The sequence below is a fragment of the Enhydra lutris genome, unplaced genomic scaffold (assembly GCF_002288905.1).
Source record: "Enhydra lutris kenyoni isolate GAN:26980312 unplaced genomic scaffold, ASM228890v2 scaffoldscaffold46, whole genome shotgun sequence".
Taxonomy (NCBI): Eukaryota; Metazoa; Chordata; class Mammalia; order Carnivora; family Mustelidae; genus Enhydra; species Enhydra lutris.
This window is the reverse complement of record NW_019154130.1, coordinates 12,364,295-12,379,561: the sequence shown is the minus strand read 5'-3', so window position 1 is coordinate 12,379,561 and position 15,267 is coordinate 12,364,295. Positions and strand designations below refer to the sequence as shown.

Sequence of the window (15,267 nt, the reverse complement as noted above, 5' to 3'; positions counted from 1 at the left end):
AGATCGAGCCTCACATCAGGCTCTGCACTCAGCACAGAGTGTGGTTGGGATTCTCTCCCCCTCTGCCCCTCCCCCCACTTGAGCATGTGCACACGCACACTCTCACACCCTGAAATAGTTAAATAAATCTAAAAAAAAAAAAAGCATGAGACACTTTTGGGAAGAAAGTGGGTTATAATGGGAACATAGTCTCCAAGGAACTATAATATCGTTTCTTATTTGTTTTTACTTAGGCCTGGGTGTTCATTATATATACTATTCTCAACACTTTTTTGTAAGCCCCAAATTTTTCATAATAAAATTTTCAACTTTCTAAAATTGAATTTCTTGTCATCATTTAAAAATTAGAAGAGTTCTCTTTAAAGATCAGATTTCCAGGGGTTCCTGGGTGGCTCAGTCGCTTAAGCATCTGCCTTTGGCTCAGGTCATGACCCCCCCCAGGACCCCGGAATTGAGCCCCTCATTAGGCTCCCTGCTCAGCAGGGAGCCTGCTTCTCCCTCTCCTGCTCCCCCTGCTTGTGTTCTCTCTCTGTCAGATAAATAAATAAAATATTTAAAAATAAATCAAAAATAAATTAAATTAAATTTTTAAAAATCAGATTTCCAGGAGCACCTGGCTGGCTCAGCTGGTGAAGCACATGACTCTTGACCTTGGGGTTACAAGTTCAAGAACCACCTTGGATGTAGAGATTACTTAAAAATCAAATCTTTAAAAATAAATAAATAGATACATAAAAATAAAAATCAGATTTCTAGTTTCTCTTGAAATGAGACTTGGCCTCCCTGGGCCCCCATTCCTACCAGCAGAGTACTAGCTACCCCATTTGAACCAGACATAGGCTCGCCCGCTGGCCAAAGTCCACACCCAGCCAATTCGGTCACTGCTGGGCCTTCATGGGCATCTGAGTTCGCAGTCTGCTTGTGCTTGAACCGTTGTGTCCACATATCAGCTCAGACTTGCTGTGGCTTTTGCCCTCCTGGAATGGTTCGCTCCTTCCACCGACCCCGAATTCAGGAGAGAAGGTGACACTCCCATGTCCCTTCCTTCCTCACTCAGATTTGGCTCCAAAGCGCACACAGAGAGGCTGGAAGAGGTGAACAAAGAGATTGAAACCACGGGCACCTACCAGCTCAAAGACACGGAGCTCATCTACGGGGCAAAGCACGCCTGGCGGAACGCGTCCCGCTGCGTTGGCAGGATCCAGTGGTCCAAGCTGCAGGTAGGCAGTGAGCTCTTTGGTGGGTGGGGAGAGAGGAGCCTTACCAAGGGTCAGCTCTTTCCAGGGGTACCTGGAAGTCACAGTGAGATAGTAGGTGGTGGTCACAGGGGCCCAGATTCTCAGGTCATGACTGACTCTGCCTCATAGTCATGTCTCATTGAGCCAACACAGTGTTGTTGTTTTTTTTTTTTTTAAAGGAACTTGCACATCCATTGGTGAGGCTTATGCTCTCCACTTTACCACAGACCCTACCATTCCCTTTTGTCTTCCTCCTACTCTCTGATTTATATTCTCTGTCTACTCCCTGAAAGCATTAGATTCTGCGTCCCCTGCTAAGATTTCTACCCCGCCACCCCACGGGAATAGTCTGAAGTTGCAGGTAGTTTCGTTATCAAGACCAAAGGAGGTTTGTTTGATTGTTATTTGTTTTGTTTTTAAATCCCTGATCCCTAGTAACTCAGCAGGAAATATATCCAGCCCACCCAAGTCTCTCCTTTACTCACCATCCTGTAGCCACCTGTACCTACACACCATGCCTACTTTCAGGGGTTTTTTCCTGGTTTGATTGACTGTGGTTATTAGGATAGAGAAACACACACACACACACACTATAAAACCCAGCCCAGGTCTCATTAGCGGAGTGCTCGCTTTCCAAGTGGGGCAGCAGGTGGAGTGGGCTCTGGGTTCTCCTCGGCTCCCCTGGGGGAGCGGAGAAAGGAGGGAGGAGGCACCCGTTCTCACCACGTGCCCCTGGCAGGTGTTTGATGCCCGCGACTGCACCACGGCCCACGGGATGTTCAACTACATCTGCAACCACATCAAGTATGCCACCAACAAAGGGAACCTCAGGTGAGCCTGCCGGCTTGTGGGAGGGGCGTCTGATGTCCCCAAAGCATTGACCCTTGGGTCTGGAGTTGGCTCGCCTGCCGAGGAAATGCTCCCCCTCTCCTCTCGGGGAGAGGTGCCCAGCTGAGAGAGGTGTCCTGGCTGCTTTGTCCCACCTGCCATATTCTGTCTCTTGGGACTCTTGCATGAGTTGCAAAGCTGCAGCGGCCAAAATCACGTTCAACCCACAGTTCGGTATCAACCCCGTGGAAAGGGCAGGAAGGGGTGTTTCCCATTCCCAGGACTCGGAAAATCCCAGTGCCAGTGGTGACCTGCTTGTACCAGCTCCTGCTGTAGCCTGGAGCTGTCTTAGAATGTTCCTGGATTTAAAAGACAATGTCTTTTCCTGTCGCTGTGGGCATGGCTCCTTCAGGTTCCACCAAGCCTAGCCACACCTTGCGCTCCTCTCGCCCCAAACAAAGAACAAAGGCCCGGGCAACAGGCTCAGGCAGGGAGGCTCCAGTGTGGGCTGGTGGCTTCCGCGCTGGCAAGTTGCTGCTGGAAGGGAACGGCTGGGGCCCTGCAGCTGGCCAGTTCTACTTGTCAGGCCTCTGCCCTCGGTTCTGGCCCAGGGTCTGGTCCCAGCTACTGAGGAGCAGCCCTGTGGTGGGTCCCTGCGTGCCACTGTAGGGAGAGTCCCTGAAAGGAGATGCAGATTCCCTGCACTGAACTCATCCCCATAGGTGATTTGCTTGCATTAAGCATGGGTTTTCCTGGCCATGTCCCTTCCTTGAGAAGGAAACGCCGTTCCAGCTGAGCCCACCAGGAGGGAAGAAGGAGCCTGTAATAGAAGCCCAGAGCCTGCTTGGGGAATTGGTCTTTCGATCTTTTCCCAAAAGACCTCAAAGCTCGGAGAACATCAAAGAACCATCCTCTATATCCTGAGTGTCAAAGGAGAGCCCAGTGAGGTCTCAGCCCTCCAGGAGCTTAGGGGCTGTTCTGGTAGTTTCTAAATGGTACTATTACAAAGCAATATTGGGTGGGGTGGGGGGGTCACCGAAAACCAGACAGTGCACCTCCCCGATTTTTTAGTTATTAATTTTGGGGCTTCTTGAGATCTTCTCCTAAAGAAAATATTCAACTGATTCTCTCTCTCTCTCTCTCTCTCTTTTTTTTTTTTTTTGACAACCACATATCTGGACATGATAGGAAGGCCAGCAGAGAATGTATACCATATACAGAAATAATCTAGCCATAACAGAAGAAGGCAGGCAAAGGAGAAGAAGGGAGGGAGAGGGAAATGTAAGGCATTCAATCTCCCGTTCAGTGAAATTATGTTTAGGAGACATAAATGGGTTCTGTTTCTCCTGTTGGTCTCAGTTCCCGCACACAGAGTAAGCATTCCACCCGCTGAGTGTGATTCTGGTGTTTCTAAACACGCTTTTTAAATATATATGTTACACAAACACCCTTTATCTGGTGCTCAACCAAAGAAACAGCAGTGTGTTTTACTGCTGAAGGGAACGCTGTCAGTTTGACTCATTCTGTGTTCATCTCCAATATGGCGCCTTTGCTGGGAGGCTGTTGAGAGCACTCTTGGCTCCGTGGGACTCCTACCTTCAGCCCTCGTTCTAGACTCATCCCCACCTGGTGCAATGCACCTTCCCTGCAGTATTAAATGAAACACAGTCTTAGGCACACGGTAAGACCCACAGGTACTCAGAAAGGAGGTGGCCCTGGGAACAGATAAGACAGGATGCTTTGTAGAGGAAGTGAATCTGAGTCTGGCCTTGAATTTGGGCACATGATAGCAGAGAAGGGTTCCTGCCAACATGGGCAGCAGGGCCACGTTCCAGTGGCAGAATGTGTAGAGGAGGAGATCTCCAAGCAATGGGCTGGACCTGCTCCGTGATCCTCATATGGGCACAAGCCAGGGTGGCGGCTCCCCTAGCCTGGGATTGAGTCCGCAGATGGCGCTGATGAGCCGGGGTGGCCGAGCTCCTGGGATGAGTTCGCACTGAACCACGTTGTGAAGAAGTCATTCTCCTTTCTATTGTTTTCAATCCCTCTGATGATGCTAAAGAGGAAGTCTCAGTTTGGTGAGGAGACATCCATAACACCTCTCTAACTCTGCTGATCTCCCCATCAGAGGTGCTCCCTAGAGCACAACACCTTCCTGCAATGTAATAATGGTATATGGTCTCCTAGCTGCCTGTTTAGGTAGGTGAGGCCAGTGGCGATCTCCAGTTTTCGTTTAAAGCAAATAAATGTGAGTGCAGGGGAAACACTAGGGGTTCTTCTTAGCTGTAAGTGTGTAGACTTCCCAACGGTACTGGGGGTGGGCGGGTGGGGCGAGAAGTTAAGGATGGAGATAAGAGCAAGACTGGAACTGGGAATCAGTGGTGGGCTCTTAGAGGGAAGGAGGATCCCACATTGTTTCCCTGGAGATCACCTGCTGCCAAAGACCCCTGGGAAACTAGCCCGCGTCAAGAGTGTTTGAGTCTCCAATTAGGGCAGCAATCTTTGCTTTTCGGTGGGCTGGCGTGGGACCTCCCATCCTCCACCCTGCCTCAGACCAGTGCTCCTGTAGAGGGACAGGACATAGTCCCTCCCTTCCAACAGTAGCTCCGTGGTCCCTTGGGGACCTTGGCACAGAGGTCATCCGTCCTGAGCCTCACGCACTGGGTGACACCCTTTCCAGTAAGTCCGTGAGGTGCAAGCCCCGCCCTGACAGCACACGTCCCCCTCTCTCTGCCCCAGGTCTGCCATCACCATATTTCCGCAGAGGACCGACGGCAAGCACGATTTCCGGGTCTGGAACTCTCAGCTCATCCGCTATGCTGGCTACAAGCAGCCCGATGGCTCTATCCTAGGGGACCCAGCCAATGTGGAATTCACAGAGGTATGTGCCCCCGTGGCCCCCTCCTGGGCTCTGAATCCCCCAAACTGGCTTCATCCACAGCCTTTTCTTACTTTAATGTTATCGTCATAGGGAAAGCGGCCAGTGGGGTACCACTGACTCCTCTCCAGACCTCCTGCTCCTTTTGGCTGCCCCTACTCCGTCTGGTGCCCTTCCAGCTGGCCATTTGGTCATTTTCATCCATTACCTCCCCCAGCTCTCATGATAGGAACTGTTGTCCCACTTCCCAGATGACTAGACTGAGTCTCACCATAGCCCAGTGACTTACCCAAAGCCACCAAATGAGCACAGAGAAGGCTGGACGTGCAGTCCACATCTGCCTCCCAGGAGCCAGAGAAGAGCTGACACGTATACCGTTTCTGAGCTGGGTAATACATCAGACTCATCCGTTTACCCGGGTCTAGCTACCCAGCCCTTCTTTGGATGGGCTTGTCTCTGCATCGTGCCAAGACGACCCCAGTTTCTGGTGGCCCAAGTCAGTTCATAAAAGCCGACAGGAAAACGAACACCAGCATCTCCCCATCTATGGGGCTGCAGACAGGTATGAAGGGAATGCACGGGAGCTTCCAGCGCCTGTGCCCGTAGGAGACACCGCAGGCAGACCCATGCTGAGAATGAGCTCGGGCACACGGCCCGGCTCCCCTTATTTATCACCCACTCATCCCCAGTTGAAGTTCATCTCTGTTCTTTCCTCAAACACCACCCCTCAGGACAGAGCTGGCAAGATCAAACGCTTCTCCAGTCCCTCATGACAGCTGACTTCGTTTGCATGTGGCTTTTCTTATTAAAATACTATTATGGAGGAGAAGGGGCTGTAACCAGGGCGACCAGGAGTTGCACCTGTGCCGATTCCGACTCAGCCAGACTCTCGGCTCCACTTGGCTGAGCGCTAACTGCAAAGTTGGCTGACCTTGTCCTCCTGGCCACCGGAACAGAAACGCCACAGCGTCTTCTTCCCCTTCTGTCTCCAGAAACCTTGCTGACAGCTCGTGTTCTCTTAAGCCCCTGATTTCGTGCTTCCTCTTTCTACGGACACTGCAGACAGAAACACCCACTCTCCCTGTGCTGTCCAGTGGGGCAGCCCCTGGCCACGTGTGGCTGGTGAGCCCCGGAAAAATCCAAATTGAGGTGTGTCGTAAGTGTAACACACACACCAGAGTTCGAAGACTGAGAACAAGACAGAGAGTGGAAAATAGCTCATTAATAATTTTCATCTTGATTACATATTGAAATAATATTGTAGATAATTTTAGACTATTATAGTTATTAAAAATTAATATACCGATTGAATTAATAAATGTATTGACATTTGTTAAATGTCTTTTATTATAGTAATATGAATAATGTGTTTAAGAATTTCTCATGACATTAATGATGATTAATACATTTAATTGTATGTTATATATATTTGATATATTTATCAGATAACTATATTACATATTTAACTTAAATGTTAAATATATTATTAGAATATATTGCTATCGGTACTTTATTTAATATAATATTGATAAGTTAATACCGATATAATAAATATTATAATTATGATGATCATTAATAATCAAATATTATTGAAATTAAAATATATTATTTAAATGAGCCTATTATTTAAATTATTTCACTTGCTTTATATTTGGGCTCTTTTTTTACTTTTTCAAATGTAGCTACTAAAGGGGAGCCTGGGTAGCTCAGTCGGTTAAGTGTCTGCTTTCGGCTCAGGTCATGAGGGATTGAGCCCCATATCAGGCTCCCTGACCAGCAGGGAGTCTGCTTCTCCCACTCACTCTTCCTCTCTCTCTCTCAAATAAATAAAATCTTATTTAAAAATTAAAATTTAAGGGGCACCTCAGTGGCTCAGTCCTTAGGCATCTGCCTTCAGTTCGGGTCGTGGTCCCAGGGTCCTGGGATCGGGCCCTGCATCAGGGTCCCTGCTCAGTGGGAAGCTCTCCCACTCCCCCTGCTTGTGTTCCCTCTCAGACTCTGTCTCTCTCTGTCAAGTAAATAAATAAAATCTTTTTAAACAATTAAAATTAAAATTAAAAAATTTAAAATTTAAATTAAATTACATGTAGCTACTAAAAAATTTTCAATTACGTATGTGGCTTGCTTTATATTTCTATTCAACATCTGCTCTAACAGATGCATTTATGCACAAATTCTAATCATTCTGCCCTCATCAAATGTGGTAGGTTCTCTATCTCAGGGTACCCGATGCACGCAGTTCCAGAGTGAGTACCTAGGACGTGCCAGACCCTGGGCTCGAGGGTGGTGTAGATAAGTCAGATTCCATTCTTGCCGTCCGGGAGTCCCCGGTGGGCAAGAACAACGTGGCCCAGAGCCTCCAGAGGAAAGTGCCGCTGTCCGGCTTGCACTGGGATCTCTGCGCCTCCTCCCCCTGCCGCTGTGGCTGGGGGGCCTGGGGTACAGTAGCAGTGGAGGTGGTGTGACCTGGCCACTTCTGGTTACAGATCTGCATCCAGCAGGGCTGGAAACCCCCAAGGGGCCGCTTTGACGTCCTGCCACTCCTGCTCCAGGCCAACGGCAATGACCCCGAGTTGTTCCAGATTCCCCCAGAGCTGGTGTTGGAAGTGCCTATCAGGCACCCCAAGTAAGAGGAACTGGCAGGGGGAGGGGGGGAGGGGGGGATTCACCCAGTGCCCCTCTCTGCCTCTCCCTAACCCCCAACTCTCCCTCTAGCCCAGACAGAGGCAGAAAGGGGGTCTTGGTTCCTTGCTCACAGTGGATTCCCCCAAGCAGTAAGTCCTCCTTGACCAGCCAGGGGATGACCATCTCTTCTGAACCATAATCTCCCTCCTCACCCCACTCCTATGCAGTCAACCGGGACCTGCCCTTCTCCAGCCTTTTTCCAGCTTTCCAGAAAGCCAGAAGCACCTCCTGTCTTGTTGTGGGCACTCATTTTAAATAGAGCTGTTTAAAACTATGTGACCTGACGTGAGTCAAGTCCAGAAGGAATTTGGAGCCAGGAAGGAACTGTAAGAGCCGGGCCAGCAGCATGAATGGAATTCACACTTTGAGAGTGAAGGAAATCCATAGTGAGACCCTAACCTTGGAGGCAAAATGGGGGTGGGGAGGGCAAAAAGCTCAATAATCCAAATATTATTTAATGCAATCTTTTTATAAAAATTAATTTTTGTATCAAAAAATTTATCAAACTTTAATTTTAAAATGTTTATGTGAAAATTTTAAGTAAAGACGGGATCCAGTTCAGGGCTGAAATTCAGGTAAAGCAAGCAAGGTGAGCCATGCATGTGCAAGGTGAGACCTGTCTAATTTAAAGTTTTGATGGTTTGTTGTGGATTTTTGGGGGGGGGCACTGATTTTGTTTGGAAAACATGGAGTTAATTTAGAATATAATGAAAAAAAAAAATAGTACTGGTCTTGATTACTGGGTTTGTTAGAGCCCTCTTAAATTTTGCACCCAAGGCTAGAGCCTTAATGACTTCACCCTTGTCCCATCCCTGGAGAGGGAGCACATTTCCTGAGGCTCCTGACACTGCCCAGTATCTGGGAACTCACCCAATCTTCCCGGTGAAACCTGGCCTACATTCATCAATGCATTCCATCAACATGGTTTATGAATCCTGCTCTGGGCCAGGCATTGTGCAACCCTTCATAGCTGAGTTGGTCGCTGCCTCCATGGTGTTCTCCATCCCAAGAAGGATAACTTACACATACTCTTACCTAAATAAATATTTAATTCTAATAAAGTGCTACAAAAGAAATTTTATGATCCCCAGAGGCATCAATCCACCTGACCCAGCCTAAACTGAGCATCAGGGAGGGCTTCCAGAGTAAGCAATATTTTAGCTGAGAATTAAAGGTTAGGTAAGGGCTGGGCAGACACAGAAGGAAGAGAAAGGATCCAAGGAGGAAGGACATGCCATGCAAAGGCCCTGGGGTAGGAAGGAATTTGGCAAGACTCCCTTCCTCCTGGATTAGCTTTCAGAATGGGTTCGGGAGATCAATGGCAGCCCAGTGCAGTGGCTCCCAGGCTTGCATGTTCCTCCACATCACCTGGGAGACACATTAAAAATGTGTATCATTGGGCCTGGCTGTGGAGCCTGTGATCCTCCCAGTCTGAAATGGAGCCCAGGGTTCAGGGGCTGACCCTGCGAGGCCCAGGAGGCTGCTGGCATTTCCACATCCCTGGACTCCGACTGACCCATCCACGCGTCTGCCTGAGAGTCTCCTGCCCCGTGGTGACCTGGGCCGTGTCGCTGTTCGCAGGTTTGAGTGGTTCAAGGATCTGGGCCTGAAGTGGTATGGCCTCCCCGCTGTGTCCAACATGCTGCTGGAGATTGGCGGCCTGGAGTTCAGCGCCTGCCCCTTCAGCGGCTGGTACATGGGCACAGAGATCGGCGTCCGCGACTACTGTGACAACTCTCGATACAACATCCTGGAGGTGAGGTCCCTCCCTGGCCATCACAATGGGCAGGCAGGAGGCAGAGGGGGCGGGCCCAGTGCTCCGTCCCCACGTCCGAGCTTTGGGTCTTGGAAACCCGAAGAGGTTAGAACAGAGGCTGCACCACAGGTGAAGCCCCCGGTAATCCCAGATCGTCTGCGGCAAGAACAGCACAGGGACTGTGAGCTAGGCACTGTGCCAAGCACTGTGTATCACCTCTGTGTCTGATAATCCCCATTTCACAGATGAGGAAGCTGAGGCCTTTCAGAGGTTAGAGGACAAGCTCAAGGTCACCCAGCTAGCCAGTGGCAGAGTGGGGATGAGAACTCGGTCTGACTTATGGTCCAAGTTCCTAACCATCCGGCTTACACAGCCTTTTATTAGAATGGTTTGAAAATGACCCATGAACTCGGGATGTATCTTGCCTCTTTCCTGAAAAACAAGGGAGGAGGATTGGCAGTGGTGTGTCAGCATATGCACATCTCTGTGGAGGGTCTGATTCCCTCCTTGGCTGAGTCATCCTCATCTACTAAGGGCTGCCAGGGTAGCGTCTGGAGCTCAAATCTGGCAGATGCCTCAGGATAGCTGTGGTTTTGCCAGCAACTGTTATTCCTAACAACTGTCTGCCATGGCCGGCGGCGTTTCAAAGGAGGCAAGAGAAACAGAGAAGTTAAGCACTGTGGCTTATGTCACACAGTAAATAAGGCAAGACTGGAACTCATAATCAAGCATTAGGTTTCTGTTGTTAAAATCTATGGTGTGGGGCGCCTGGGTGGCTCAAGTCGGTTAAGTGTCTGCCTTCAGCTCAGGTCATGATCCCAGGGTGCTGGGATCGAGCCCCGCATCAGGCTCCCTGCTTAGTGGGGCATCTGCTTCTCCCTCTCCCTCTGCCGCTCCCCCTGCCTGTGACTGTTCTCTCTCTCTCTCTCTAATAAATAAGTAAAATCTTTAGAAATAATAACAAAATAAAGTCCATGGGTATTCACGTGCATAACCTTGAAGACGTTGTGCCAAGTGAGATAAGTCAGGCAGAGAAAGACAGATGCTTTGCGATATCTCTTCTATGTGGAATCTAAAAAAGCCAAATTCATAAAGAGAGAACAGAATGCTGGTTACCAGGGGCTGGTGGGTGGGGGAGTTAGGGAGTGATGTTTCAGGGTGCAAACTTGCAGCAGAAAGATAAATAAGTTCTGGAAATCTAATGCAGAGAAGAGTAATTATAGTCAACAATACTGAATTACAAATTTCAAAGTTGCTAAGAGACTGGGTCTTAATTGTTCCCAACACAGAAAAAGAAATAATAATTATGTGACATGATAGAGGTGTTAACTAACAGTGGTAATCATATTGCACTATGTAAATGTATCAAACCAGCACCTTAAGTCTGTATACCTAAAACTCACACCAATGTTATATGCCCACGATGTCTCAATTTTTTTAAAAATCCCATGGGTATTAGCTTGAAAACGGAAGCCAGGGGTCCTCAGCCTTGCCACACACTGGAATTACCTAGGGGACTATATTATGCCTGAGTCCCACTCACCGGGATTTAGATATAATTGCTCAGGGATAGAGCCTCAATACCAGCATTTTTCAAAGCTCCCTAGAAGATTCTACTGGGCAGCCACTGATCTCTGCAAACTTACAGCAGGAAAGGAAAAGACGTTTTAGGCAATTTCCATAGATGTGGCTCCAATCACATCTGGGGTTTGTTTTTTTTTTTTTATCATAGAGTCTTTTTTTTTTTTTTTCCCTGCAACTGCTTTCCATTCTTGTAACCACAGTAATGGTGGGGAAGTTACAATGGCAACATCATGGCCACAGACACTTTGCTCTCTCATAAGATAACTCAAGTTTTGTATGTATTTATGGAAAGCGGAAAATTTCTTTCTTTCTGTGGACGTGTCACTGCCAAAGGACCACAGCAGACCCTAGCACCCCAGCCGCAAAGAATGGATTAGTATGAGATCTGCTTTCGTGGTCTCTGCTTACATTTCCACTGTAGGCAGTACTCCCCGAGTAACTTAAATGAGACACACTCCCACACCAGCCCTCCCAGTCCAATCTCTGTTATGTACAAATGTTGACAGCTGGGCTGGGAAGCCGTTTCCCCAAACTTGAGAAATTGTCGCCTCCTAGCCCCATAATGAGACCTGGGCTCCCACAAGTGACTAGAGTTGACAGAGGAAGGAAAAGCAAAGCTCTAATTAATGAATTTGCTGTTGGGTCCTCCTCACTCCTGACATCAGCCCCTGGTTCAGCTCGAGTTGTCAGGAGCTGGTTTGTTTCCATTGTAGCCAGTGCAGTCGGCTAGCTGGGTAGCTGCTCTCGGGTGTTGGAGGTTGGGCCCCTGCCTGGGCCCCAGCTCCAAGGCCAAATGGCTCTATGGATCTCACTGAGCCTCAGTTTCCTTATCTGTCAGATAGACTCAAGGCAGGTGTTCCCCTGAGCTCAAAGCCCCTGCAATGTGGATCCCAAGCATGGCTACTCTCCAGATATAGAGCAGGATCAGTGGAGAGCTTTTCCTTCTAGAAAGCAGATGATGTCACTTCCAGACCCACTCTTCTGCTTAAAACCCTCCAAAGACCCTCTCCATGATATCTGGAATGAAATCCTGACTCCTAGGCTTATCCCAAATCCTGCACGATCCAGTCCTGCCTCTCTCTCCCACCAACAACCCTGGCTTACTGCTCCCGCCCCTCAAATACACTGGCCTTCTTTCTATATCTCAGATGGTACAAGCCTGATCCCACCTCAGGGTCTTTGCACCTGGGCTGTTCTCTCTGCCTAGAACCTTCCCTCCGTAGACCTGCAGATATTATCTTGCTTCTTCTCATCATCTTGGTCTCACCCGATAATGCCATCTTCTGTGGAGGTGGGTCTTTCCTGAGTACCCTGGCTCAGTCTGGCCCCCTTATCCCTCTTCATCTCCCTCCCTTGTCTTATTTTCTCCCTAGGAATTAGCATTTATCACAATATTAACTGTCTCTCTCCCTCACTAGAAGGTAAGCTCAAAAATAAAATGGCCACCCAAGTCGCTCTAGCTTTCTGCTACCAGTGGGTTCTCGATAGAAAAGTCTTTTGAGTGAGTTTGCCAGCCTGGCAGTGAGTTAACTACTTGGTGAAGAAGTTCATCGGTAGCCCTGTCTCTCCTGCGGTGGCCCAGCCTGTGAGTCTGTGTTTCGTTCCTGTTTCAGGAAGTGGCCAAGAAGATGAACTTGGACATGAGGAAGACGTCCTCCCTGTGGAAGGACCAGGCGCTGGTGGAAATCAACATTGCTGTTCTCTATAGCTTCCAGGTAGTGCAGGGCACATGCCCTGGTTGGCAAGTCTCCAGGGAGCACTAAAGCCTTCCAGAGGCTTGGAACAGAAGGTCAAGAGACCTGGCTACCAGGAGGGGGGAGATCTGTTCACCAGCAAGTTCTACTTCCCAACACACATGCTTGATCTCCGTTTTGGATCTTGGGTGGAGACTGTTTGAGGAAGAGATGAATAGGTGGGGGGAGGGGCATTGGGACTTGTTGCTTATGATTTATTGGAATTGGGACGGCAGGCATCCTCTGTGTCTTGCCACCTCTTTGGGGTTCAGACTATCACATAGCATACATGAATACCCATCTTCGTTATCAGAAGCATATCGGCCCTCTGAACGTGTGGATCTGGTAGGTGGAATTACACAGGATAGCTGTAGAATTTAGTATCTAAACCGTGAGACTTTGAGAGCAAAAGGAAGATACTGCTAATAATTATGCCAGGGTGACAGGCATTAGCTGGCCTTCTCCCAGGAAGAAGTCTATAGAAGACTGTAGAACAGAGATCACTCTCTGTAATAGACACCAGCTAGCTCTGTCTCTGGGGGCTGAGAGTCTGGGAACCTAGGCTCTTCTAGTCATCCATGGAAGGCACACACAGTAGAATGAACGGATCAAGTCATGGATACATATGAATATGGACTGTGGGCCTCCATGTTAGGCATAGGGAGAATGGGCACACGCAGGAACATCCCAGGGAAGAGACAGGTTGAGTTGGCATGAGGGGGAAGGAAGTCCCCTCTTCTGTCTTAAGTGTGGAGGAGTGGGTTTTGGGGAGTCATTGAGAAGGATGGAGCGTAGTTTGGTGGGTTGGGGGCCTGGCATGAAGACCAGTGAGCCAGAGATAGGAGAGATATGAGCAGGATGAGGAATTGAGGAAGGAAGATGCAGAAAGGGGCAAGGGTTTGTGGACAGAGAGGGAAAGCGCTCTTCAGACAAGGTTCAAATCCAGACCAGCCCAAACAGCACGGGCCCCGGGGGCGGGTTACCTAGATAGGCAGTCCACCCACCTCCACCGCAATTTCTGTGTCTTAATTTTAATAAACTCCTCCTGAGTACTTAAAAATGTTTAAGAGGATTTTACATCAGCACCATAAATGTAGGGTCAGTATCAGTTGCCATAAATAGAAGGTAATTATAATATTAAGTAAATTAATAAGCAAATAAACACAAGGGAAACAATATAGAGTTGTTAAATTCTGGCTCAGTGCTGCCTGAGGTTCTTCTCTCTGGTGAAAAATGGTGGTGGGGGAGGAAGGAGAGAGGAAAACTGGCAAGAGAGGCATTAAAAATGGGTTAGCACCAAAAGGAGACTCTCCCCTGGGTACAACTGAGAGGGACGTGTGGAGAATCACTTCACACAGTCACACGTCGTCTCCAGGAACCCCCTCTGGGAAACGCTGCTCGATGGGGACGGGAGTCCCGAAATAACCCAGCTTCCTTTCCTTCCTGACTCCCCGTCCCCTCTCTTCCCACAGAGTGACAAAGTGACCATCGTTGACCACCACTCGGCCACCGAGTCCTTCATTAAGCACATGGAGAATGAATACCGCTGCCGGGGGGGCTGCCCTGCTGACTGGGTGTGGATTGTGCCCCCCATGTCCGGCAGCATCACCCCGGTCTTCCACCAGGAGATGCTCAACTACCGGCTCACCCCCTCCTTCGAATACCAGGTCCTGCCCCTCTCTGCCTCTTTGGTGCTAAATCTTCAATATTTGGGATGCATGTTCTGCTTCAAGCATGTCTGAATTCAGACTTGCTCTTTGGGCACTCAAGGGTGCCATGGCCAATGTGGCTGGCGGCTACCATATTGGCCAGCACAGCTCTAGTTCAGAGACTAATGGGGTCCTCTGGAGAATGTTTGAGAAGGATCGAGGGCTGAGTGGAAAGTCTAGATGGACAATGCAGGGAGACTGGACCAGCCACTCTGTACAAAAACCCCTATGTACACCAGCAGCAGAATCAGTCCCTTCAAGGACTGAGGGTTGGACATAGCTGGGCAACCAAAGCACCCAGGAAGTCCTGCGTGTCCCCTAAGGGGAACTAGACTTCCTCACTGCACTGACCATGGTCCTCTCTTCCCAGCCTGAGCCTTGGAACACCCATGTCTGGAAAGGTACCAATGGGACCCCCACAAAGAGGCGAGCCATCGGCTTCAAGAAACTGGCAGAGTAAGTCACCTCAAGTGGGTGGGGGATAGAAGTGCCTCCAAACTCAGAGAGTCCCAAAAGAGGAGGCTGGGCAGATGCTTGTGCCTCTGACCCCTCATGTGATGTGGCTTCTCCATCTTCTCTGACCCCCTCATGCCTTCTTTGCCTGAGGGTCTGAGATGTGGATGTTGCTTCAACTTTTTTCCTTCCCAACCTCACGTTCCTCACTTCCATGTCCTAAATTCTTGTCTGAAGGGCAGTGGCCTATTGATAAGCCAGCTCTCCAAAAAATAACAAGAGTGCTTCTAGTAATAATAATAATGATGTAGATTTGTAACATTTGCCAATTTCCATGGTATAACTACTCCTACATGGCCAATTTCAAGCTACCAACAGGAAGTCACTGAACCCAGAGGTGGGA

General features: G+C 48.9%; 1 protein-coding gene across 1 annotated transcript in view; it reads left to right on the top strand.

The window, feature by feature from the left end:
- LOC111156411 (nitric oxide synthase 1) overlaps positions 1–15,267 on the top strand; it is an 84,036-nt gene that overhangs the window by 32,782 nt on the left and 35,987 nt on the right. The window contains exons 5-12 of the mRNA XM_022517288.1: positions 1,058–1,220; positions 1,978–2,069; positions 4,806–4,947; positions 7,431–7,570; positions 9,211–9,385; positions 12,583–12,684; positions 14,175–14,369; positions 14,782–14,867. Coding sequence (XP_022372996.1) covers positions 1,058–1,220; positions 1,978–2,069; positions 4,806–4,947; positions 7,431–7,570; positions 9,211–9,385; positions 12,583–12,684; positions 14,175–14,369; positions 14,782–14,867 — 1,095 coding nt within the window. The remainder of the gene's footprint in view (positions 1–1,057; positions 1,221–1,977; positions 2,070–4,805; positions 4,948–7,430; positions 7,571–9,210; positions 9,386–12,582; positions 12,685–14,174; positions 14,370–14,781; positions 14,868–15,267) is intronic.